Genomic DNA, 25,767 nt, shown 5'->3' on the forward strand with positions numbered 1-25,767 from the left:
CACCACTTCCGCCTTTGTGCCCTCCCCCCACCCCCCCTTTTCCCTGGTAACCACCGATCAGATCTCCTTGTCAATATATTAACTTCCACCTATGAGTGGAGTCATATAGAGTTCGTCTTTCTCTGACTGGCTTATTTCGCTTAACATAATACCCTCGAGGTCCATCCACGTTGCTGCGAATGGGCCAATTTTGTCTTTTTTTATGGCTGAGTAGTATTCCATTGTGTATATATACCATATCTTCTTTATCCAATCATCAGTTTCTGGGCATGTAGGTTGGTTCCACGTCTTGGCTATTGTAAATAATGCTGCGATGAACATAGGGGTGCAAGGGACTCTTGGGATTTCTGATTTCAGGTTCTTAGGATAGATACCCAGTAATGGGATGGCTGGGTCATAGGGTATTTCTATTTTTAACTTTTTGAGAAATCTCCATACTGTTTTCCATAGTGGCTGTACCAGTTTGCATTCCCACCAACAGTGTATGAGGGTTCTTTTTCTCCACAACCTCTCCAACATTTGTCGCTCTTGGTTTTGGATGTTTTTGCCAATCTAATGGGTGTAAGGTGATATCTTACTGTAGTTTTGATTTGCATTTCCCTGATGATTAGCGATGATGAACATCTTTTCATGTGTCTATTGGCCATATTCATATCTTCTTTTGAGAAATGTCTGTTCATGTCCTCTGCCCATTTTTTGATCAGGTTGTTTGTTTTTTTGTTGTTAAGCAGTGTGAGTTCTTTGTATATTATGGAGATTAACCCTTTGTCGGATAAGTGGCTTGTAAATATTTTTTCCCAATTAGTGAGCTGTTTTTTTGTTTCAATCCAGTTTTCCCTTGCCTTGAAGAAGCTCTTTAGTCTGATGAAGTCCCATTTGTTTATTCTTTCTATTGTTTCACTCAACTGAGGAGTTATAGTGTCCAAAAAGATTCTTTTGAAACTGATGTCAAAGAGTGTACTGCCTATATTCTCTTCCAGAAGACTTATTGTCTCAGGCCTAATCTTTAGGTCTTTGAATCCATTTTGAGTTTATTTTGGTGTGTGGTGAAAAAGAATGGTCAATTTTCAATCTTTTGCATGTGGCTGTCCAGTTTTCCCAGCACCATTTGTTGAAGAGACTTTCTTTTCTCCATTGTAGGCCCTCTGCTCCTTTGTCGAAGATTAGCTGTCCATAGATGTGTGGTTTTATCTCTGGGCTTTCAATTCTGTTCCATTGATCTGTGGACCTGTTTTTGTACCAGTACCATGCTGTTTTGATCACTGTAGCTTTGTAGTATGTTTTGAAATCGGGGATTGTGATTCCGCCAGCTTTGTTTTTCTTGCTCAGGATTGCTTTAGCAATTCGCGGTCTTTTGTTGCCCCATATGAATTTTAGGATTCTTTGTTCAATTTCTGTGAAGAATGTTCTTGGGATTCTGATTGAGATAGCATTGAATCTGTAGATTGCTTTAGGTAGTATGGGCATTTTAACTATGTTTATTCTTCCAATCCATGTGCATGGAATGTCTTTCCATCTCTTTATGTCATCGTCAATTTCTTTCAAGAAAGTCTTGTAGTTTTCATTGTATAGATCCTTCACTTCCTTGGTTAAGTTAATCCCAAGGTATTTTATTCTTTTCATTGCGATTGTGAATGGGATTGAGTTCTTGAGTTCTTTTTCTGTTAGTTCATTGTTAGTGTATAGAAATGCTACTGATTTATGTATGTTGATTTTATACCCTGCTACTTTGCCGTAGTTGTTGATTATTTCTAATAGTTTTTCTATGGATTCTTTGGGGTTTTCTATATATAAGATCATGTCATCTGCAAACAGCAAGAGTTTTACTTCTTCATTACCTATTTGGATTCCTTTTATTTCTTTTTCCTGCCGAATTGCTCTGGCCAACACCTCCAGTACTATGTTGAATAGGAGTGGTGAAAGTGGGCACCCTTGTCTTGTTCCTGTCCTCAGAGGGATGGCTTTCAGTTTTTGTCCATTGAGTATGATGTTGGCTGTGGGTCTGTCATATATGGCCTTTATTATGTTGAGGTACTTTCCTTCTATACCCATTTTATTGAGGGTTTTTATCATAAATGGGTGTTGGATCTTGTCAAATGCTTTCTCTGCATCTATTGAGATGATCATGTGGTTTTTGTTTTTCATTTTGTTGATGTAGTGTATCACGTTGATTGACTTGCGGATGTTGAACCATCCCTGTGTCCCTGGTATAAATCCCACTTGATCATGGTGTATAATCTTTTTGATGTATTGCTGTATTCGGTTTGCCAGAATTTTGTTGAGGATTTTTGCATCTATGTTCATCAGTGATATCGGCCTGTAGTTCTCCTTCTTTGTGTTGTCCTTGTCAGGTTTGGGGATCAGAGTGATGTTGGCTTCATAGAATGTGTTAGGGAATACTCCATCTTCCTCAATTTTCTGGAATAGTTTGAGAAGAATAGGTATTAAGTCTTCTTTGAATGTTTGGTAGAATTCTCCAGAGAAGCCGTCTGGTCCTGGACTCTTATTTTTGGGGAGGTTTTTGATTACTGTTTCTATTTCCTTACTTGTGATTGGCCTATTCAGATTCTCCATTTCTTCCTGATTCAGTCTGGGGAGGTTGTAGGAGTCTAGGAATTTGTCCATTTCTTCCAGGTTGTTCAATTTGTTGGCATATAGTTTTTCATAGTATTCTCTTATGATCACTTGTATTTCATTGGTATCTGTTGTGATTTCTCCTCTCTCATTCCTAATTTTATTTATTTGCGATTTCTCTCTTCTTTTCTTGGTGAGTCTGGCTAAAGGTTTGTTGATTTTGTTAATTTTTTTGAAGAACCAACTCTTTGTTTCATTGATCCTTTCTATTGCCTTTTTTGTTTCAATATCGTTTATTTCTGCTCTTATTTTTATTATTTCCCTCCTTCTACTGACTCTGGGCTTTGTTTGTTCTTCTTTTTCTAGTTCTGTTAGGTGTCGTTTGAGGTTGCTTATGTGAGCTTTTTCTTGTTTAGTAAGGTGAGCCTGTATTGCGATGAATTTCCCTCTTAGGACTGCTCTTGCTGCATCCCAAATGATTTGGTATGTCGTGTTCTCATTTTCATTTGTCTCCAGATAATATTTGATTTCTTCTTTAATTTCTTCAATGATCCATTGTTTGTTCAGAAGCGTGTTGTTTAGTCTCCACATTTTTGCACCTTTCTCTGCTTTTTTCTTGTAGTTGATTTCTAGTTTCATAGCATTATGATCAGAAAAGATGCTTGATGTTATTTCAACTCTCTTGTATTTATTGATGTTTGCTTTGGTTCCCAAAATATGGTCAATCCTTGAGAATGTTCCATGTGCACTTGAGAAGAATGTATAACCTGCTGTTTTTGGATGAAGTGTTCTATATATCTATTAAGTCCATCTGGTCTAATTTTTCATTTAATTCTATTATTTCCTTGTTGATTTTCTGTCTGGATGTTCTGTCCATTGGTGTTAATGGTGTGTTGAGGACCCCTACTATTATTGTATTGTTGTTGATGTCTTCTTTTAGTTCTATTAAGAGTTGCTTTACAAATTTTGGTGCTCCTGTGTTGGGTGCGTATATATTTATAAGTGTTATGTCTTCTTGGTGGAGAGTCCCTTTTATCATTATATACTGTCCCTCTTTGTCTTTCTTTATCTGTTTTGCTTTGAAGTCTACCTTGTCTGATATTAGTATAGTGACACCTGCTTTCTTTTGTTCATTATTAGCTTGGAGTATTGTTCTCCATCCCTTCACTTTGAGTCTGTGTTTGTCTTTGGGGCTGAGGTGTGTTTCCTGGAGGCAGCATATTGTTGGGTCTTGTTCTTTGATCCATCCTGCCACTCTGTGTCTTTTGATTGGGGAGTTCAATCCATTTACATTTAGAGTGATTATTGAGATGTGGGGGCCTACCACTACCATTTTATGTCTTGTTTTCCGGTTTTCTTCAATTTCCTTTGTTTCTCGTCCCGTGGTTTAATCTGTTCTGATGTAGAGCTGCTACTCTCTGTTGTTGTCCTTCTACTTATCTCCTCTGCTCTTCGTTTTGTAGCCCCTTTCCTCTTTTTGATTTTTCAGGAATGAGGGTTTTCCTGAGGATTTCCTGAAGAGGAGGTTTTGTGGCAATGAACTCCCTTAATTTTTGTTTATCTGGGAAAGTTTTTATTTCACCATCGTATTTGAAGGATATTTTCGCTGGGTGGAGAATTCTCGGCTGTAGGTTTTTGTCCTTCAGATTTTTGAATATATCATTCCACTCTCTTCTAGCCTGTAAAGTTTCTGCTGAGAAATCTGCTGATAGCCTGAGGGGGGGTTCCTTTGTAGGTTAGTTTCTTTTGCCTGGCTGTCCTTAGTATTTTCTCCTTGTCGTTGACTTTTGCTAGCTTCACTACTATATGCTGTGGGGTTGGTCTTCTTGCATTGATAAAGTTTGGAGATCTGTTGGCTTCTGTCACCTGAAGATCCATCTCTCTCACCAGATTTGGGAAGTTCTCAGCCATTATTTCTTTGAATAGGCTTTCTGCCCCTTTCTCCTTCTCTTCTCCCTCTGGTATACCTATAATCCTTACGTTGCATCTCCTAATTGTGTCTGATAATTCTCGGAGAGTTTCTTCATTTCTTTTTAGTCTTACTTCTCTCTTCTCCTCTGCCTGCAGCATTTCTATATTCCCATCTTCCAAATTGCTAATTCTTTCCTCCATATTATTGGCCCTACTGTTCAGTGCATCTAGATTTTTCTTAATCTCCTCTATTGTGTTCTTCATTTCCAGTATTTCTGTTTGGTTCTTCTTTATCGTATCAAACTCTTTTGTGACATAGCTCCTGAACTCGTTGAGTTGTCTATCTGAATTCTCTCTTAACTCATTGAGTATTTTAATGATGGCTGTTTTGAAGTCATCATCATTTAGGTTATATATCTCATTTTCTTTGGGATTGTTTTCTGTGTATTTGTTATTTTCCTTCTGTTCTGGAGATTTAATGTATTTTTTCATATTGCTTGATGTTGTAGATTTGTGCCTCCACATAGAGATAGAGTTTAGTTGCTCCTTCCACTTGTTTCTGCTGCTGTGGTGGGGGAGCAGCTGTTTATACTGCACCAACCAGGAACCCTATCTGCAGTTGCTAACTGGGCCTGGGCCCCTCCTCGTAGCCACAGTGGTCCTTTGGATTCCCTCTTCTGCCGTGGGGGCCGTCACAGGGGGGCTTCAGGCTGCTGGTGCCTACTGTTGCAGCCCACCTAGATGTGCTCCCTCCTTGGGGTCTGCAATGGTGTTATGGGATTTTCCAGCGGCCAGGTGTAGGATCACTTATATTTGCCGCTCTGTCACTGTTGGCACCCACAAAATCTCACTTGTCCACTATGGGCCGCAGCAGAGCTACTGGCATCTTCTACAGTCTGTGGTTAGCTCACCTAGCTATGCTACTTTTGTCCCGGGGTCTTCCAGCCTTGTGGCTGCTGGATGGGTGCTCTCTACTAGTGCTGTGCAGAGGCTTTCCCTGAGGCTGCTGTGAGCCTGTAGGGTTTCCCCCTAGGCTACGGAGCTGGGTCGCTGGAACTCCACCCAGCCCCAGTCCTGTTCCCCAGGAACTCAGGGAGCCCTTTGCCCTGTCTGGGGGATAGGCGGAGATCCTGATTTCAGTGGTAGCTGGTCAGCTGCTGACCTGCCTGATATTCTCCTCTCCGGGACCCTCCCGGTGTTGTGGATGCTGGGCGTAGCCCCTCCACTAATGGCAGTCAGAGAGGTTGTCTGCTGCCCGGGCGGAGCTCTGGAGCTTCCCCTCCGGGGCGCAGAGCCAGCCTCTGGAGCTTCACCCAGCCCCAGTCCTCTCTGAGATCTCCGGCAATCCCTTTCCCCACTGTGCAGGCAGTGGCAGCCGGGGGACCGCCGTACCCTCTGTGATTCTCTCTGGGACCCTCCGGGCGCCATGAACACTAGGTGGGATCTCCCCGCCAATGGCGGGGCGAGACTCTCCCCGCGGGCTCAGGTGTGTAACTCTAGAGTTTCCCTCTGCATTTAGGAGTAATTGCGGGGGGTTTAGGTAGGGTTCTGGTCACCTGTTTCCACCATCGCTCCTCTGGTGTGTGCTCGCTCCTGCCCTGGATGTGTGTTGATCTTCTGGGGGCGTCCGTTGGAAGAAAGCCGCTTGCAGGTACTAGGCTGTTTGGTCAGGGTCGGAGAGTTTTCACTTATCTCCACATCCTCCCGGAGGGAAGTCCATCCGCCTTCCGATGTATAGTCGCGTGGGTCTCTCAGACGTCCTGAGATGCTATCTGGATACCCTTTGTTAAGCGATGAGTGTCCAAATAATTGTAGACTCGAAGGGGGAGAGACAAAGAGGACTACTCACGGTGCCATCTTGGATCCTCCTCCTTAAGCTGCCTTTTTAAATCATGCACCATCCTCATGCAAAATGTGTCAGGTATCTTATATGCACACCACATAATTTTTTCTACCTGCCTGCCAGTGAAACATTGCAAATTACTCTACAGTCCTAACTAGTTCACATGATTTTATTTAAGTTGGGAGCTTTTGTTTGTCTTTTTTTAGAGGTTGTTTAATAGTACGCACTTTAGACTGCTCTCTTCTTTTAAAACTTTTAATGTAAATTGCTGCTAGGTGTTTAGTAGATCTCTTGGTGATGATGTATTTTTAATTGAATAACAGATATCTAACTTCTTTCTCTTGTTTTTGCCAATGTAATATCTTGTTTGGGGGTGGTTTTTTTACTTTTAGAATGCAGAACAGAACATGGAAGATCGTGCTGTCTCAGCATTGAGAAACCTGTAGTAAGTAACTGAAGTGAATGTTTAAGTATTCTTTTTAATTTACTTTGTCACTCTAAAACATGCAAATTCCCTGATATTTTTCTCTAGTATAGTTTAATTTGAATCCTTCACCTAATTAAAATTTCATAATCTCCTTTAGCTATTCAGTACATAAATATCCAGTGTGGCTTTGTTAAAGATAGTATTAATGGCTCATTGTTTAATCACAGTATTTAAGCACCTAATATGAGGAGAACAATCTACTTAGCATAAAACAAGACTTAGGGAAAGATTATATCATAAATTACAGATTATCATCTTTAAGTGGCCTGCTTGAATTTTTGTTATTTATTTTAGGTTTCTGATATTCAATCAAGATCTGCTGTTATTTCATGGAAACTGCATGGTTCTGAGAAATGTGACCATATTAAATCTCCTGTAGTATTTGAATTGGAAATATCTCACAGCAGTAAAAATGGAAAATATAAAAACGTGTATACGTAAGTCTCTTTTTATTTAATCATCTGTCATTTCTCATAATTCAATTAAAATATGCTATCTAAACATGTAGACCTCAACTTATACCTAGGCTGAGTTCTAAAATTTTTGTGCAATTTTTCCCAAGCTTTGAATGCAATTTTCTACAGAAATCATTTTATAAATGGTGGTAGGTTGTAGGGTCAGTCCTTGGAAATTCACTGAATCATAAATCATGCACCACATAATGATGGTTTCTGTCAATTACAGACCACATACATGACAGTGGTCCCATAAGATTAGTGCCATAAAGCCTAGGTGTGTAGTAGGCTATACCACCTAGGTTTGTGTAAGTACACTCTGTGATGTTCGCACAACGATGAAATTACCTAACTATGTATTTCTCAGAACATATTCTCATCGTTAAGCGATGCATGGCTATGTTAGAGCTGAGGGGGACCTTTAATATCAATTGGTCCATTCTTTTCAGTTTACAGCTTTCCTATTTGACAAGTTTAGACTCGGGGGGAAAAAGATTCCCTCTAATTCTCCTTTCTTTTTTTTCACTTAGGTCATTTTAGGGAAAAACGAAGTTTCACATGATGGTAGGCCTTTGGGTACACAGGAAAGGTATTTACATTGCACTGGGAATTTAAGACTTGGGCTCTCCTGGGCATTTCATTACCGGAGCTAGTTGTAGGTGGAGCTGTGATAGTAGCAGGATGAGCTCAGGAATGTGCTCAGAAGATAGGACCAGGACTAGGGAGGATACAATGGAGGACACAGCAAGAACATACTCAACTACTCCCAACAAACAGTTTCTCGAGTAAATAGGGACATGCAATCTGAAAGAGAGCAAACTGAGAGAGGCAGAGTGGAAAGGAAATTCCAAGAGGGGAAGAAAGAGAAATTCATTTGCTCACCAAACAACTAGGCAAGATACAAATCAGAGATCTGGAGCTGTCTGTACAGCACTTTAAAAATCCTAACACATCTTAAACTTTGGTTGCTAGAATTTGTCATCTTTATTCAGAGACTCAATGTGAAAATCTGAATGTAATTAGTTATTATCTAAAGTTTTATTGCTTTTATAATTAGTAGCTAGAAATTTTAAATTTTAGAATTGCAATACACAATCTGTATTGGGTAGAGGGATGGGGAGATGTAAAATGTGATGAAAAACTTTTTATAAAATTGTCTTGCATGAATTTACATGGTGGCGTATGTATTTCACAAAAGTCAATTTAAAATATAAACAATTCTTGCGTATACCTCTAATCACTCTACAATCTTGAGTACTCTTTGCTTAGAAGTATAAGCCTTCGCTTAGAATTAACAATCTTTTAGCTCTTTCAAAGGCTATTTCAGGGTTTAGAGCCTGAAGGAGCTCTTTGAGGTGATAGATTACACCTAGGAACTTATGACTGTTTGCTCAGGAAGACATAGGTGTGTGGGAGCACAGCCACTCTATCCACTGTAGCAGATAGGTGCCCACCTCAGAAAGATTGCTACACGTGACTGAACGAATAAACTGCATAATGCATGGTGTCTTTGAGGCTTTTCATATCAACACTATTTAAAATAAGCAAGTTAAAGACAAATCTGTATTATTACAGTATGAACAAGTTGCAGTGGTAAAATGATAAAATTTCATTTCTTAAAGCTATATTAGTTTGGCATGCCAATGAATAATTTTGAATAATTAATATCACTTTTTTGCATTTATATAAAATGGATTAAAGTTATCTAAACTTCAAGGAAAATTGTCTTCTTTGTTTATCAGTTGAATATATAAGATAAGGACTGTTACTTAGCTTTTAAGTATGTGTGAGATCCATTATAAACAAAGGTTATCTTCACAGTGGTGATGAAGTTACATTTACTCTACTTGATCTACAGCCATCCATGGCCTATTTTGTAAGGTAAGAACTCCATTCTACGCAACCTCGCCCCACGCTGTAGCCAGCCAGACTCCCCAGTCTGTGTCAGTTCACTACTTATGATTCCTGCAGTCAGCCTTGCTACTTGCCAGCAGAGTGGCCTTTCCTTCAAGCTTCAAAACAAGCCCCTCCAATTCCAGCAATTACTTCACTTTTATTCATTTAGAACAGGTGAGAGGGTGATTTGGGAGCCGTCATCTGCAAGGGTACGGCTTTACTCTATTAGAAAATGTTTTATAATTAGCTTCTAAGAAATGTATCTGGAAACTCATGTATGCAATTTAGTACATATGTTAGGATAAATATTTGAAAGCTTACAACAATTGTCATTACATTTTTAGAATTACAAGCGTAAGAGGCTCAACACACAGAATTGTGTCTGAAGTGGTTAGCTTCGCAACTCCAGGTTGCAAACCAGACCCTCCCCTTGCACCCAAACTGATTAACCGATCCAAGAGCAGCCTGAATTTACAGTGGAAGGTAAGGCTTTTACTGCCAAAAGCTCCTTAACATTTTTTTTTATTTAAAAACATTCTTTCTACTTTGTTCTGAATTTTAAATATGAAATTATGCATGCCTCATTTGACCTATTTCCCTAGCACTTTTCCTTCTCTGTAATCATCTTTCTTTTCTTTCTATATCAACCATCAAGTAAATTGAGAAATGTCAATCAGAATTTCAATAATTAGCAAAACTTGGAGTGTCAATTTCTACAACCTAAATTTATTTATAATTGTAGTTCCCAATAAGTATACCTCTCAATTTACTTAAGTATTAACTTTCTTCATTGCACAAAGTTTGGAAAACACAACAAAACATAGAGTTTGGGCATGTTTATAGACTGTAAAAAGTGAATTTTAACTTTAAAATCTGGATTGCTTCAAAAACAATGAAAGCAGATTAATTTACAGTAATTTATATCACTTTAATCACATATAGTATATATATACACACACATATACTGTGTAAAAACAACCCATCATAATTTTATCTTTCTGATACTTTTAGGCTTCCAATGAAAATGGTTCCAAAATAAACAGCTTCCTTTTGGAATGGGATGAGGTAAGCAGTTTTATTTTTAAAAAGCATTTGTTTGTAAATTACTATTAATATTCTGATGAATTTTTGTATTTGTAGCATTTTGTAATATTCTAATATTTTGTGTCTATTATTAAGGGCAAAGGTGAAGACTTCAAAAGTTGCTATATGGGTACCATGAAACAGCACAAGCTCCTGAAACTGAATGCTTCTACAAAATATTCATTCAGATTAGCTGCCAAAAATAACTTTGGCTTGAGGTACATTGAATTACTGCAATGTTTAAAGGCCTATACTTCAATAAGAACCTGAAACTAATTTTTCCATCTTTATTTTTCAGTGATTTCAGTGAAATAGCAGTCTTTCATACATCAGGAACTACGCCTCCAACACCTTCACCTCCGAAGCTAAAAGAAGCAGGAATCTATAATATGACATTAGAATGGTGTGCCCCAACCAACACAAACCCTAATGACAGTCTTACTTATGTACTAGAAATGGAGGAAGCAGGATCCGTAAGTTTTCTTTTCATATGCTTTAATCTTCGATTTCAGTCTCAGGTACATTTTATATGCATGTTACACTGAAAAAAATTTAAATTTGATCAATTTAATTTCTATCAATTACTGTATGATTCCTGAGTCTGTGTTTTCTGGATGGGACCAATGCAGACCCACGGTTAGGCAAGCCTACACAGGGAGATCTGAAGGTACCCAAGTCTCTGCAAATTAGCTAGGAGCAGCAGTAGCCACAACAACAGAATAGAGACTCATAGAAGTGTGTTAGTTCTTCAACTTCGGGCCTATCCCACATGACCTTGCATGGTCACACAGGTCTTTTGTATACTTTTACCAGCGTAAGCCCTTTCCTCATCTCCCTGGATTCCTGATGTGGGTGGGCAAACTGCTTCATTCCATTCTGAACTTTCAAGTCTATACTGGATAGGCTAGTAAACTTAAAAAGCAGCTGTGAATTTTATGTTATGCATATTTCACCACATTTGAGATAAAGCAACTAATATTTAAAGTGTAAGTAATATGCTAAGTGCCTTCATATATATTATCTCATTACATCCCGAAAAAAAGGAGCCCTTTAAAGTAAAAATTATCTCTACTTTTTTATGTAGAGAAAGTGAGGTTCAGAAAGACTAAGGTACTCGCTCAAGACCACCCAGATGGAAAATAAGTTGAAGCTGTAACTTGAGCCCAGGCCTGCCTGATTCTTAAGTTCATTGTTTTTCATTTCCAGGGATTGGGTTTTAAACCTAAATACAATGGAGAGGACCTCTCATGCACTGTAAGAAATCTTCAGAGAAGTACTACATACAAGTTCAGGGTATGTGGCTGTAATTTCTAAATTTGTATCATGTTTTTAATATATAATTATACTCTTCACTAGAGATAAAAATGAATGCCTTTTTCAGTTGAAATTAAACCTTATTTTGCATTTAGTTCTCAGAAATTTTCAGTCAAATAACTTGCTTTATAATATTATTTGCAAACTGTGCACATTTCCAAATCAGATATTTATTTCCAGCGATCAACTAAGATATTCTCTTTTACTCAAATAGATCTTTTCCTACAATATGGAAGGAAGGAGTAACCCCAGTGGAGAAGTAAAGTATAGTACCTGTCCTGATAAGCCTGGATCCCCTAAAAAACCATACACAAAGGGAAAGATCCATGCGCACAAAGTAAAAATTGGATGGGGTAAGTAATATTTTTGCATTTAAAATGCAAAAAAATCCTGTCTTAATATTAACTATTGAAAAGAAATCTTCTAATTGCCCTCAGCTTTCTAAAATATTCTCTTAATCATTTTTATATGAAATGTTTCACCATATAAATGAGTTTAGTTGTAAACAACAGTTTTTTCGAGTTCTCTATAGAGTTCTCTATTGCTATCTCATTAATTCACACATGAATAAACTTCTGAACTTTATATGGGCCTTTAAAAAGTACAGTTATTCCAAGTAAGATTATATCAAATGTAGAGGCCACAATTAGAAGGACACATCAATGATAAACTGTCAACTTGACAAGAAATTATATTTATACAAATTATTTTGCCTCTTAACTGGCAAAATCAACTTTAAGGTGCATATACTTAGCATTTCAGTCTCTTCCAGAGAACTTTAAAATATTACTTAAATGTTTCATGTCCAGTATTCTAAGCATGTAACTGGGATTATGTTTTATCCTCTTTACTATTATCCCAATATTAATGTCTTATTAAGGTTAATGTTTATATTTTTCCTCAATGAAAATTTTTAACATTCCAGTGAAACACTTTTAAGTTGATTTGATACTAATTTCAATTTTATTTCTCTTTTCAGAACCACCCAAAGACAATGGTGGGACATACATTTCAAGCTACAGTTTGGAAGTTAGTGAAAATTCAGATGGTAGGGCATCATTATTTTTTTTTAAGTTTTTATATTGAAATAATTTTAGACTTACCTAGAAGTTGCAAAAATAATCAAGAGAATTCCCCAGTATAACCACTCAGCTTCTCCTAATATTAGTATCTTACATAACGATAGTGCAATTATCCAAGCCAGGAAAATGCCTTTGGTACAATACTACTAACTAAACCTCAGAACTTACTTGGATTTCTACAGTTTTGGGTAATAAATCATGTTTAGTTACTGATCTTTTATGATTTCATGGCCAATTCTACAGGAAATATAATTATTTGACTATTGTAAATAGGTAGTTGGACCACAGTTAATTTCCAAAATGGTTATTTATTAGTATATAGATAACAGCAACCCACAAATTTATAAGCTACCTATAAATAAATTGCATAAATTTGCTTTATCCCTTCAGTGAATTTCTGGAACATAATCTACAATGGAACTACAAGGGAATTTCTATATGATCACCTGCAACCTGGTACTACATATAAACTGAGGGTCTTTTGCACTTCGCCTATAGGCCAAAGCCAGGTGAGGAAAGAGAAAGGGAAAAGTTTTTCAATTGAGGATTGAAATGAACTGTATCATATTACTATAGGCATACCTCAGAGATATTGTGGGTTTGGTTCCAGACCACCCCATTAAGCCAATATTGCAATAAAGTGAGTCATGAATTTTTTGGTTCCCCAGTGCATATAAAAGTTATGTTTACACTACACCATAGTCTATTAAGTGTGCAATGGCATAATGTCTAAAAATAATGTACATACCTTAATTAAAAAATACTTTATTGCTAAAAAAGGCTAACTGTCATCTGAGCCTTGAGAGAGTCATAAACTTTTTGCTGGTGGAGGGTCTTGCCTCGATGTTGATGGCTGCTGACTGATCAGGGTGGTGTTTGTGGCAGTTTCTTAAAATAAGACAACAATGAAGTTGGCCACATTGATTGACTCTTCCTTTCAAGAATGACATCTCTCTAGCATGCAATGCCATTTGATAGCATTTTACCCACAGTAGAATTCTTTCAAAATTAGAGTCAATCCTCTCAAACCCTGCCACTGCTTTATCATCTAAGTTTATGTCATATTCTAAATCCTTTGTTGTCATTTCAACAATCTACACGGCATCTTCAGTGAACCAGGAGTACATTCTCTCTCAAGAAACCACTTTTCTTTGTTCATCCATAAGAAGCAATTCTTCATCCGTTAAAGTTTTATCATGAGATTGCAGCAATTCGGTCCCATCTTCAAGCTCCACTTCTAATCCTGGTTCTCTTGCTCTTTCCACCCCATCTGCAGTTACTTCCTCCACTGAAGTCTTGAATCCCTCAAAGTCATCCGTGAGGGTTGGAATCAACTTCTCCCAAACTCCTGTTAATGTTGATATTTTGACCTCTTCCCATGAATCACAAATTTTCTCTGCATGTTTGTGTTGTGTGTGTGTGTGTGTGTGTAGGTTTTTTTTTTTTTTTATTGAGGTAACATTGACTCTGTTCTGAATTTTGGTTTTGTGGCTACCATGTGGTTTGTGTAAAAGATCTCATAGAGGAGATAGTCCTTTTTCTGTTGATGCCATCTTATCTTCATTTGCATTTGCAGGTTCCATCCTTTTCCTCTTCCCCTTCTATGCTTTTGTTGTCACAAATTATCTCTTTTGTATTGTGAGTTTGTTACCAAATTGAAGTGTTTATAGTTATTTTTAATGCTTCCTTTGTCTTTAACCTTAATGTTATATTTAAGTGTACACTATTGTATCATGATACAGATTTGCAATTTTCTGATTCTGTCTATCTATTTATCACCTTGCTCAAAGATTTATAAACCTTTACCTTTTTGTTTCAGGTAGGAGAGCTCCTTTCAACATTTCTTGTACTGCAGGCTTAGTGGTGATGAACTCCCTCAGCTTTTGTTTGCCCGGGAATGCCTTTATTTCTCCTTCATATTTGAAAGATAGCTTGCTGGATAGAGTAATCTTGGCCCACTGTTTTTAATCTTTCAATATTTTGAATATGTCATTCCACTCTCTTCTAGCCTGTAGTATTTCTACTGAAAAATTTGCTGATATCCTAATGGATATTCCTTTGTACATTGTTTTCTTTTTCTCCCTGATCTTTGACAGTTTTATTATCATGTGTCTTGGAGGAGGTCTTTTTGCATTGAGATGATTGGGTGTTCTGTTTGCTTCAAGGATTTGTACATCCAGTTCCTTCCCCAGGTTTTAGAAGTTCTCAGCTATTATTTCTTTAAATAACCTCTCTGCTCTTCTCTCTCTTTTCTTCTGGGATACCCATTACCCTTATGTTGCCCTTCCTAACGCAGTCAGATAATTCTCGTAGAATTTCTACTTTTTTTAAGTCTTGCTTCACTCTCTTCTTCTACCTGCACCATTTCTAGGTTTGTATCTTCAAGCTCACTAATTCTCTCTTTCATATGATCTCCTCTATTTCCAATACTTTCTAGTGCATTCATCCGTTCATTTATTGAGTTATTCATCTCCAGAATTTCTCTGGGGTTTTTTTATAGTTTCAGTCTCTTTGGTGAAGTATTCCTTCTGTTCATTGATTTTATTCCTAAGTTCATTGAATTGCCTTTCTGAGTTTTCTTATAGCTCATTGAGTTTCTTCATGACAGCTATTTTGAATTCTCTGTCAGTTAGCTCACAATCTTCCATGACTTTGTTTAATTTTTGTAATGCCATGATACTGTGGCTCTTTGTGATGTTTGCTGAGTTATTCCTCTGCTTGTGCATTTGTTGTAGCAAACTTGTTTTTTATTTAGGCATATCTTTGTTTTGATTCAAACTTTTCAACTGCTTAGAGATTAGAAGCCTTTCTTTTGTTTTTCAGTAGGTGGCACTATAGTGCTAGTTTTGGGTTTCTCTTACCTGAGCTGCCTCTGGCTAAGGATCTGCCAGAGGATCTGCACATTCCATACTTTACCACCTCTATTTGGGGTGTCGCTGTTACTCTTGTTTTTACCACCTGCACTTCTGGAGGTCACTGATGCCTTGCTATTGTTGGTGTCATTGCAGTCACTGGCTTTGCCATCTGGGGCAAAGGAATGGCTGACACCTCAACCACATCCAGAACCACCTGGGCTGGAAACTCTGCCACCCATGGTTGCGGACAGAGGTGGGTAGGGAGGGAGCCTGGTATGTGTGGCACCATCTCAGTTGTTGCCTGTTACCTTGTGGTCACTGGAACCACGGCAATTGGGATGTAGGAGTCCTTTGTGCACCTCTGCTGCAGCCACCAGGCTCCAAGCCACAGCCAGAGGGCTCTGGATTACAGAGTTCCACCTTCACTGATCCTCTGCTTCCTGTGGCCATAGGTGCCACCATGACTGCTTGGCTGGTTGGAGTCACATGTGTACCTCTGCTGCTTCCCACTTAGTTCTCTGGGGCTGGGGGCAGATGGCTGAGCCACTGTGGCCAGGGATCCAGGATCCTGGGCTCTCCATCTCCTGTTCCCCCATTTAGCCTCTTCTATGTGTTCCAATTCACTCACCTTTGTATGTACCGATTGTGGATCTTTCCAGCATCCTGGTGTATTGTTCACTGTAACCTTTGTTGGGTTATGGATGTTTCACTTGCTGTAGATTAAAGGGGAAAGACAAAGGGATCCTCTCACACTGCCTTGATGTCTTGATTTATGGCATTATTTTATTACATTATTAGAACAACCAAGCCAAATCCTTTGAGATTTACCCCAGACAGCATTCATCATATCATTGGTTACTTGGTTTTATATGGAATTGGGATGCTTTATAAAGCACAAATGTTCTTAACAGCGTCTAGAAAGGTGAATCCTTTCCAGAAGGTTTTCGATTTACTTTGCCCTGATCCATCAGAGGAATCACAATCTATGTCAGCTATAGCCTTACAAAATGTATTTCTGTAATAATTAGACTTTAAAGTCGAAATTATTCCTTGATCCATGGGCTGCAGAATGGATATTGTGTTGGCAGACATGAAAACAACATTGATCTTGTTAATATCTCTATCAGAGATCTTGGGTGACCAGGTGCATTGTTGAACAGTAATATTTTGAAAAGAATCTTTTTTTCTGAGTAGTTGGTCTTAACAGTGGTCTTAACATATTCAGTCAGCCATGTTGTAAACAGATGTGCTGTCATCCAGGCTTTGTTGTTCCATTTATAGAGCACAGGCAGAGAAGATTTAGCATAATTCTTAAGGGCCCTGAGATTTTCAGAATGATAAATGAGCATTGGCTTCAATTTAAAGTCACCAGCAGCATTTGCCCCTAACAAGAGAGTCAGCCTGTCCTTTGAAGCTTTGACACCAGGCTTTGACTTCTCCTCTCTAGCTATGAAAGCCCTAGATCACATCTTCTTCCAATGTCAGGCTATTTTGTCTACATTGAAAATCTGTTGTTTAGTGTACCCACCTTCATTAATTATCTTAGCTGAATCTTCTGGAGAACTTTTCTGTGGCTTCTACATCAGCACTTGCTGCTTCACCTTGTGCTTTTATGTTATAGAGATAGCTTCTTTCCTGAAACCTCATGAAACAACGTCTGCTGGCTTCAGACTTTTCTTCTGCAGCTTCCTCACCTTGCTCAGCCTTCATAGGATTGAAGACAGCTAGGGCCTTGCTCTGGATTAGGCTTTGCCTTGAGGGAACGTTGTGGCTGGTTTGATCTTCTATCCAGACCACTAAAGCTTTCTCCATATCAGCAATAAGGCTGTTTTGCTTTCTTATCTTTCATGTGTTGACTGGAGTAGCACTTTTAATTTCCTTCAAGAACTTTTCCTTTGCATTCACAACTTGGTTCACTATTTGGCACAAGAGGCCTAGCTTTTGGCCTGTCTCAGCTTTTGACATGCCATCCTCACTAAGCTTAATCATTTCTAGCTTTTGATTTAAAGTGAGAGACATACGACTCTTCCTTTCACTTGAACACTCAGAGGCCATTGTAGGATTATTAATTGGCCAAATTTCAATATTGTTGTATCTCAGGGAATGGAGAGGCCTGAGGTGAGGAGGAAAGAGACAGGGAAACAGCCAGTCAGTGGAGTAGTCAGAACAAACACAGCATTTATCAGTTAAGTTCGCCATCTTATATGGGTGCAGTTTGTCTCACCCCAAAATAATTACAATAGTAACATAAAACATCACTGATCCCAGATAATCATAACCAATATAATATTAAGGAAAGGGTTTGAAATATTGTGAGAATTACCAAAATGTGACACAGAGACAGGAAGTAAGCAAATGCTGTTGGAAAAATGGCACCAATAGATTTGCTTGACTCAGGGTTGCCACAAAACTTCAATTTGTAAAAAATGCTATCTCTGCGAAGCACAATAAAGTGCAATAAAGTGAGGTATGCCTGTAAATGTTTTACAAAACTGAACTTGAATTCAGTATAGTCATAAGGTGTTTTGTATTTCTCTTAGCCTTCAGATATATTGACTATTCAAACACCTCCTCTTTCTCCTGCATCTTGCTGTCCTCCACCTTTGAATGGTAAAGCAAAGGCCAAGGAAACCAATGTACAATGTGGTGAGGCTTCTTGTGTGATTGGAATGACTGCACCTAAATTTCCTGTTTTGTAACCTCTGATTTTATATATTTAGTGTTATCAAGTTGGAGCAAATTGTTATCTTTTACCACAAAATCAAATAATGTTTAGAAAATTGTTTCTTACTTACTTGAAATCGCAAATTTTTTTTATATATAATGGCTGGGCATTTTTCTTTTTAAAGATTGGCACCTAGGCTAACAACTGTTGCCAATCTTCCTTTTTTTTTTTTTAAGGATTGGCACCTGGGCTAACGACTGTTGCCAATCTTTTTTTTTTTCCTGCTTTATTTCCCAACCCCCCACCCCCCTCCCCCGCCCCGTACATAGTTGTATATCTTAGTTTCAGGTCCTTCTAGTTGTGGGATGTGGGACGCCGCCTCAACGTGGCCTGACAAGTGGTGCCATGTCCGCACCCAGGATCCTAACCCTAGGCCACCACAGCGGAGCACGAGAACTTAACTGCTCGGCCACGGAGCTGGCCCAAAATCACAAATTTTTTAAATGTCTGGAAATTAAAAAGTTAATTGACACAGACTAATGTAATTTGACTTTTTTGTTACTTTATTGTGTTTTAACATAGAGTCTTCTTAAATTATTTTGTATTATTTTAAACATGCATAAAATTATTTGCAAATTTTTTTAGTTTATTTTGTATATTTTTGTAGACAATCCTCCTGATAAAGGAAACTCTAAAGCACGTGCACGTGTCAAAAAGGCAAAAGGTAACCGAGATGACAAACAAGGGCGCCCTGACTCTGAAGCGAGATGCATAGTGAGTAAACTAATTCCTGAAGAATTCACAGTTTCTGGTTAAAAGCTGCAAATAAGGCTAGGGAAGTTATACTGTTCAGTTGACCCCTTTGTACTACATTTCAATTGGGATAAACATGTGCTTCTACTTCCTGTCAAGGTGGGGAGTGACCATGCCCCATTCCTGCACAATCATTCATGTGTTTGCTTATTTATGTTTATTTGTAGTTTGGATCTCATTCAATGAAGTGTGAAACTGCGACAGTCCCAAGCCCTCCTTCCCAATGTGGAACACCTGTGCTAACCTGCAAGGGTCCAACTTGTGTTGCTGTTAGTTGGGAAGTATGTTATCAATTTATTTTTATTAATTTTTGTGATATAAGAAGGTAGTAATTGGCTTAGAAATATGTTAGAACATCTAGAACTCCCTAAAGAATTAGAGTTTAGATTAGGGTTTCACAAATCTTGGACCGTGATTCTAGAACACACTTAGGACCTAATACTAGTGCTATTAGGAGGTCTAAAGCTATGGTAATCCTGCTTTTCAGATCCTTTATTTATGGAGGATAATAAATTTGGAAAACCAAATAGACTATTAATAGGTAACTAGTTGAATTTTTAAAACCAAAACAAAGAGATAATAAAATTAAAGCAATTTATAAACATAGTATTTTTTTTAAAGTTTCATTGGGAAATCTCTGGTAGTGTGTGTTTGTCTGTAACTGTACAGTATGATACATAAGAAATGTGACTATGAGGTAAAGAAGCTTAAAAAACCACAGTTTTTACATCCATGTGAATATCTTTTCATTCAAACTAATCAGGCTCAAAAAGTAAGACTTGGCCTAGTTATTATCCACCTAAGTATCTTCAAATTTTTCTTCCCTTTTTCTCAGTCTCTAGCAGAGGTTTTTTTTAGCATTGACACAAAAGCTCTAGTCTGATAATAATAAATGATGGGTATGATTACATCATTGCACACATGCCAGAGTACTGGGGTCTGTGTTTGATCCCACTAATCAATAGTAATATTAAGCAATATTAATATATCTAAGTTTACTCTTTTTTAAGTAACCTATTTGATAATAATTTAATAAATTAAAAATAAGAATTAATCCTTTCTCTTAATTTTATTTGAGCCTTTTAATGTTAATTATAATGTTCTGCCTTATGTTTAATTACTTATATTTATCTATATCTCATATAATGTAATAGATTATAAGCTTTGACATTGAAAGGATCATGTTGTAGCTCTCCACAGTATCTAGTATAGTAACCATTTATAGAAAGAACTCAATTTCTGTTTGTTGCATCTTTCAGATTCCTGTATGTAATGGTGCTGAAATCACTGATTACAGACTAGAGTGGGGACAAATTGAAGAATCGATGCACTTGATTTACACTGGCCCTTGTCTGAATTATGAAGTTAAAGGTCTCATTCCTGCAACTACGTATTTTTGCAGAGTTCAGGTAATCTTAACAGTTCTTATGTAAACAAAAGAGTGGTTATGAGCCTGTGCTATCCACATTCATAACATCGGCATCATTTCCAGTGTAGAGACCAGAAGGGAGTCATAGACTTCCAAATCTTAAATGTTCCTCATATTTAGTAACAATCTTCTGAGCTCCTTCACCTGCCATTCAAAGCTCCACATACTCTGGCACCTGCTTTCTATTCCAACTTGATCTGCCATTATATTCTCTACAGTTCTGTGTTTCCCAAATTTCCCTGAACTTAACAATCACCTGAAATGCTTGTTTAAAACACTGATTCCTGTTCTAAAGCCATGCCACCCTGAACGTGCCAGATCTCATCTGATAAAACACTGATTCCTGCACCTCCACTCAGACCTATTGAATCAAAATTTCTATCCAGAGACTTGCTAATCTGTATATTTAAAAAGCACTCAGAGTAATAATTATCATCAGTTAGGAAAAACGGCATAAACTATTTGAAACGAACAAGTCTGCCACCACCTCCAAGTATGTCTTGTACATTTGTTCATACTGTGTTTTCTGTCTATCTTGTCCCATAAAACCAAGCTTTTGCATGAATGCTTCCTTGAAAACTTTAGCTGGAAGTGATCTCTTCCTCTTCTGAACTACTAGAATTATAAGACTCATAACTTTAAGGTTTTGGGAGACAGTCCAAATTTAAAACAACCTGATATGTTGTCCCCATCAAGTTAAACCATCAGATCCTAGGAGCCCTAATACTGGGTATCTAAGCTAAATCTCCCAGATTGCCTTTGATGATTGGAAGTTGTTTTTTTAAAAAGATGCATGAGATTTTTTGGGTGTCCCTATTTTTTGTATTAGAAAAATGCTCTTACAATATATATTTATCAGTTAGAAGGCCACAGCAATAGTCCAAAGGATAGGTGAGGTTATGAACATTAAATCTGCTACAGTGGGAATGCTGAGACATTAATGGATTTGAAAGATATTAGAGAGGTAAAAATCAATGGAATGGGTTCCTGCCAAGACAGGGTATTACCATACTGCCCAGGTCCTCCCTCTTACAACTAAAAAACCCTGAACACAATACAACAAACAAGCATAGGAAGACTCTGAATGGTGGAAAGAAAGAAAGATGTGGAAAGAAAAAGATCTTTCCAAGTTGTGAGGAACCTTGCAACTTGAGGAACAATACAGTAGTAAGCCCCTGGGGTTTTCTTATCACTTCCCATATATCCCAAAAAGGATATGGGAGAAGCCTCCAACTCAAAACCGCCAACAGGGACAGACAGAAAAAATCTTCAAGAAATGCCTGCCTCCCCTCGCTCCCCCCAAGCAAAATAACTTGGAAAATGGTAGCCTAACAACAGAAAATCTTTTAGGCAATACCTTACTCCAGGCAAACATCAACAGAAAAATCACACACCCCTGCCCTTCCCTACCCCTAAAGTTTCAACAGACCGAGTGGGAAGATGACCATCCAATTCACTCCAGAAGCAAGCAACATGCTCCACTTTCCCTACCCAGTGGTTTCAGTTTTGGCAGGGCCAAGCAAATAGTTAATATTCCATCCCCTGCCTGGCAGAAGCAGGCAGTGCTTTGCTTTCATTCCCCTGCTGACTGGTGCCAGTATGGCCAAGCAGGGAACTTATGATCTTCTATACCTCCCTGACAGAAGCAGGCAGTAACACTCTAATTCCCGTGCAGGGATAGTGTTGGCAAGTTGAGCTTCCACCCCCAGCCAGCAGCAACAGACTGAACAAGGTGGTGTGATTCAAGCTAGATAGCATTCTATGTTCCTCCTATTCCTGTATCAGTGAGGCCTAGTGAGAAGCTGAACCTACATTTCCACTTACCAGCACTGAGAATGAAAGAGGATATGGGAAGCCAGGCTAATCAGCACTCAGATTGCCCCTTCACCTGCTATCAGTAGTGTCCAGTGGAGAGCTCAGCCTCCATCTCTACTCAGCATGGAGGAGGTGGATCTAGGCGGTGAGACGCTATGCTACGTAGGACGCCACTCCCCTCGCTCCTTTCCCCTGGTGTCATTAAGACCCAGCTGGGAGCTGAGCTTCTACCCCCACCCCCCCACCCCTGCAAGAACACAGAGGTGTTAGTCAGTCCTCCACTTCCCCCCTCCATGGTATCAGCAGGGCCCAGTGGGGAGCTGAGCTTAAACCCACACTCAGAAACAGTGATGCAGTGCAAATAGTTTCCCCACTTTTCCTGGAAAAGTATCAAAGGCGCCTAGACAGGAGCTGAACTTCCACCCTACCCAACCTTTGCAGTATACCTCTAGACATGCCACAATAAGCATCACAGCCTTTGAATTAAGCACAACCAAGACAAATTTCCATAATACCTGCCTTTGCTGGCTTTTAAAACCAAGGGGAATACCCTCAGAAAAACTATCAAAATTCAGAGAAAGAAAACCCTGCTCTTAAAGGGCCCAGACACAGATTAATCCATTCCAGAAACCAACACAAAATCACTAGAAAGAAAAGTGCATAGTCTTTTGGCAAAAGAGACTCACTTGATAAGCTCAGTGCATCTCAGACAGGTAGGAGGTGACTGGGTCCACCTCCCCAGGGACTGAGACACAGGCAGCAGCCATTATTGTGACCTAGTGCAGACATGATGATATGGACACTGGCAGATGCCATTGGATTTCTTCCTCTGGCCTGTTAGTGCAGAGGGTTTTCCCTGCCCACTAGAACACTGATTCAATCAAGCACAGCAAGGACAAGCAGCCTGCCCGAGGACTGGCCACACCCACCAACCAACCCACAGGGAACTAGTGGGGCCCACATAGGTAGGGAGTGTGGGACCTCTGCAGTGGTGCGAGTGGGTACACATTGGTGGGGCAGGTGATGCACATGGGGCAGGACCAGTTGACAGGGTTTGTGGGCCTGCAGGTGGTGGGATGTGTTGGCTATAGAAGACTTGTGCCACTGGCCATCTCCAACAGCCACACAGAGGATCTGCACCACCTTCCAATACCTGAAATTACTGTGTGCCTCCATGCCTGGGGCCAGGCCCACCCAGCTGCACTCCGGAGAGAGCTGACAACAGCCCCGCAGGCTGGAGGCTTACAGCAATTGTGAGCACCTGAGCATAGCAACCAGCCACACTGGGGGTCTAACTCACTTAACAGCAAAATAGCAGCATGTTTGTGCTATTAGACCTTGCAGCCAGTGGTGTTGGGGCTTCCCTACCCAATAAAGTGACTAAAGTGACCACAGCAGCTGAATGTGGCTGAGCCATACAACCAGCCAGCCCAGGGGCTATCCTAACCTACCTGTGCATTCACAGCAAGAGAAACCCCACCACAACAGAAGGGTACATGGAGCCCACACAAGGGACACTCCTGGAACATCTGGAACTGGTGACGAGAGGGAAGCATATTGCTGGGCCCCATAAGGCTTCTCTTGCGTAAGGCCACTTCTCCAAGATTGGGAGATGTAGCTGATCTACCTAACACATAGATACAAACAGAGAATTAAGCAAAATGAGGAGACAAAGGAATATGTTCCAAATAGGAAACAGGACAAATCCTCAGAAAAAGAACTAAATGAAACAGAGATAAATAGTCTACCTGATAAAGAGTAGAAACTAATAGCAATAAGGAAGCTAGCTAATCTTGGGAGAATAGATGAATAAAGCAAGAATTTCAACAAAGAATTGGAAAATATAAAAAAGAACCAATCATAGCTAAAGAATACAATAATGGAAATGAAAAATTCACTAGAAGGAATTAACAGCAGAGTAGATGACACACAAGAATGGATCAATAAGCTGGAAGAAAGAGTAGAGGAAATCACCCAAGCTGAACAGAAAAAAGAAAAAATAATTAAAAAGAACAAGGATAGTCTAAGGGACCTCTGGGACAACATCAAGTGTAACCAACATCCATATTATATTATATATTGTATACTATATATTATCTGGTGTCCCAGAAGAGAAGAGAGAGACAAAGGGGCAGAGAACAGATTTGAAGAATTAATCGCTGAAAACTTCCCTAATCTAAGGAAGAAAGACATCCAGGTACAGGAAGCACAGAGAGCACCAAACATGATGAACCGAAAGAGACCCACACCAAGATGCATTATAATTAAAATGTCAAGAATTAAAGATAAAGAGAGGACCCTAAAAGCTTCAAGAGAAAGACAGCAAGGTACATATGAAGGAAACCCCATAAGGCTATCAGCTGACTTCTCAGCACAAACCTTACAGGCTAGAAGGGAGTGGCATGATATATTCAAAATGCTGAAAGGAAAAACATACAGCCAAGAACACCTGGCAAGGTTATCATTCAGAATGCGGAGAGAGATAAAGAGTATGCCAGACAAGCAAAAACTACAGAAGTTTATCACCAAGAAACCAGTCTTACATGAAATGTTAAAGGGACTTATTTAACTGGAAAAGAGAAGACCACAAATAGGAATAAGAAAATTATCAAAGAAAAAAAATCACAGGTAAAGGCAAATATACAGTAAAGGTAGTGGATCAACTACCTATAAAACTAATATAAAGGTCAAAAGCCAAAATTAGTAAAAATATCTATCTTCATGATAAGAAATTAAGGTATATACACAAAAAAGAGGGTAAATATGATATCAAAAACATCAAACATGGTGGGAGGGGAGAAAAAGTATAGGACTTTTAGTAAGAGGTCAAACTTAAGAGGCCATCAGCTTAATATAGATTGCTATTTACACAGGTTATTATATATGAACCTCATAGTAATCACAAACCAGACACTTATAACAAATACACAAAAAATAAAGCGAAAGGAACCCAAAGATATTACTAAAGAAAACCATCAAATCAAAAGGGAAGAGAGCAAGAGAAGAAAGGAACAGAGAACTACTGAAACACCCAGAAAAAAAGTAACAAAATGGAAATAAGTACATACTTATCAGTAGCCACTTTAAGCATCAATGAACTAAATGCTCCAAACAAAAGGCATAGGGTGACCAATTGGATAAAAAGCAAGACTCATATATATGCTGCATACAAGAGACACATTTCAGACCTAAAGATACTCACAAACTGAAAGTGAAGGGATGTAAAAAGATATTCCATGCAAATGGCAAAGAAAAGAAAGCGGGGGTAGCAATACTTATATCAGACAAAATAGACTTTAAAACATAAACCGTAACATGAGACAAAGAAGAGGCTACAGAATGATAAAGGGAACAAGAGGACATAACACTTGTAAATATCTATGCATGCAACATAGGAGCACTTAAATATATAAAGCAATTATTAACAGATGTAAAAGGAGAAATAGACAGGAACACAATAACAGTAGGTGACTTAAACACTCCACTTACACCAATGGATAGATCATCCAAACAGAAGATCAATGAGGAAACACTGGCCTTACGTG

At 38.7% G+C, this 25,767-nt stretch overlaps 1 protein-coding gene across 1 annotated transcript in view; it reads left to right on the forward strand.

Annotated features, from left to right (window-relative positions):
* Window positions 1–25,767, forward strand: part of LOC124245466 (fibronectin type III domain containing protein 3C1-like) — a 46,224-nt gene that overhangs the window by 6,445 nt on the left and 14,012 nt on the right. Inside the window, exons 6-20 of the mRNA XM_046672866.1 lie at window positions 6,721–6,773; window positions 7,110–7,252; window positions 9,092–9,151; window positions 9,511–9,649; window positions 10,178–10,231; window positions 10,346–10,467; window positions 10,548–10,722; window positions 11,456–11,542; window positions 11,778–11,916; window positions 12,543–12,611; window positions 13,036–13,154; window positions 18,041–18,146; window positions 18,833–18,939; window positions 19,146–19,259; window positions 20,238–20,387. Of these exons, the coding sequence (XP_046528822.1) occupies window positions 6,721–6,773; window positions 7,110–7,252; window positions 9,092–9,151; window positions 9,511–9,649; window positions 10,178–10,231; window positions 10,346–10,467; window positions 10,548–10,722; window positions 11,456–11,542; window positions 11,778–11,916; window positions 12,543–12,611; window positions 13,036–13,154; window positions 18,041–18,146; window positions 18,833–18,939; window positions 19,146–19,259; window positions 20,238–20,387 (1,637 nt within the window). The remainder of the gene's footprint in view (window positions 1–6,720; window positions 6,774–7,109; window positions 7,253–9,091; window positions 9,152–9,510; window positions 9,650–10,177; window positions 10,232–10,345; window positions 10,468–10,547; window positions 10,723–11,455; window positions 11,543–11,777; window positions 11,917–12,542; window positions 12,612–13,035; window positions 13,155–18,040; window positions 18,147–18,832; window positions 18,940–19,145; window positions 19,260–20,237; window positions 20,388–25,767) is intronic.

The sequence above is a fragment of the Equus quagga genome, chromosome 10 (genome assembly GCF_021613505.1).
Source record: "Equus quagga isolate Etosha38 chromosome 10, UCLA_HA_Equagga_1.0, whole genome shotgun sequence".
In the NCBI taxonomy this organism is placed as follows: Eukaryota; Metazoa; Chordata; class Mammalia; order Perissodactyla; family Equidae; genus Equus; species Equus quagga.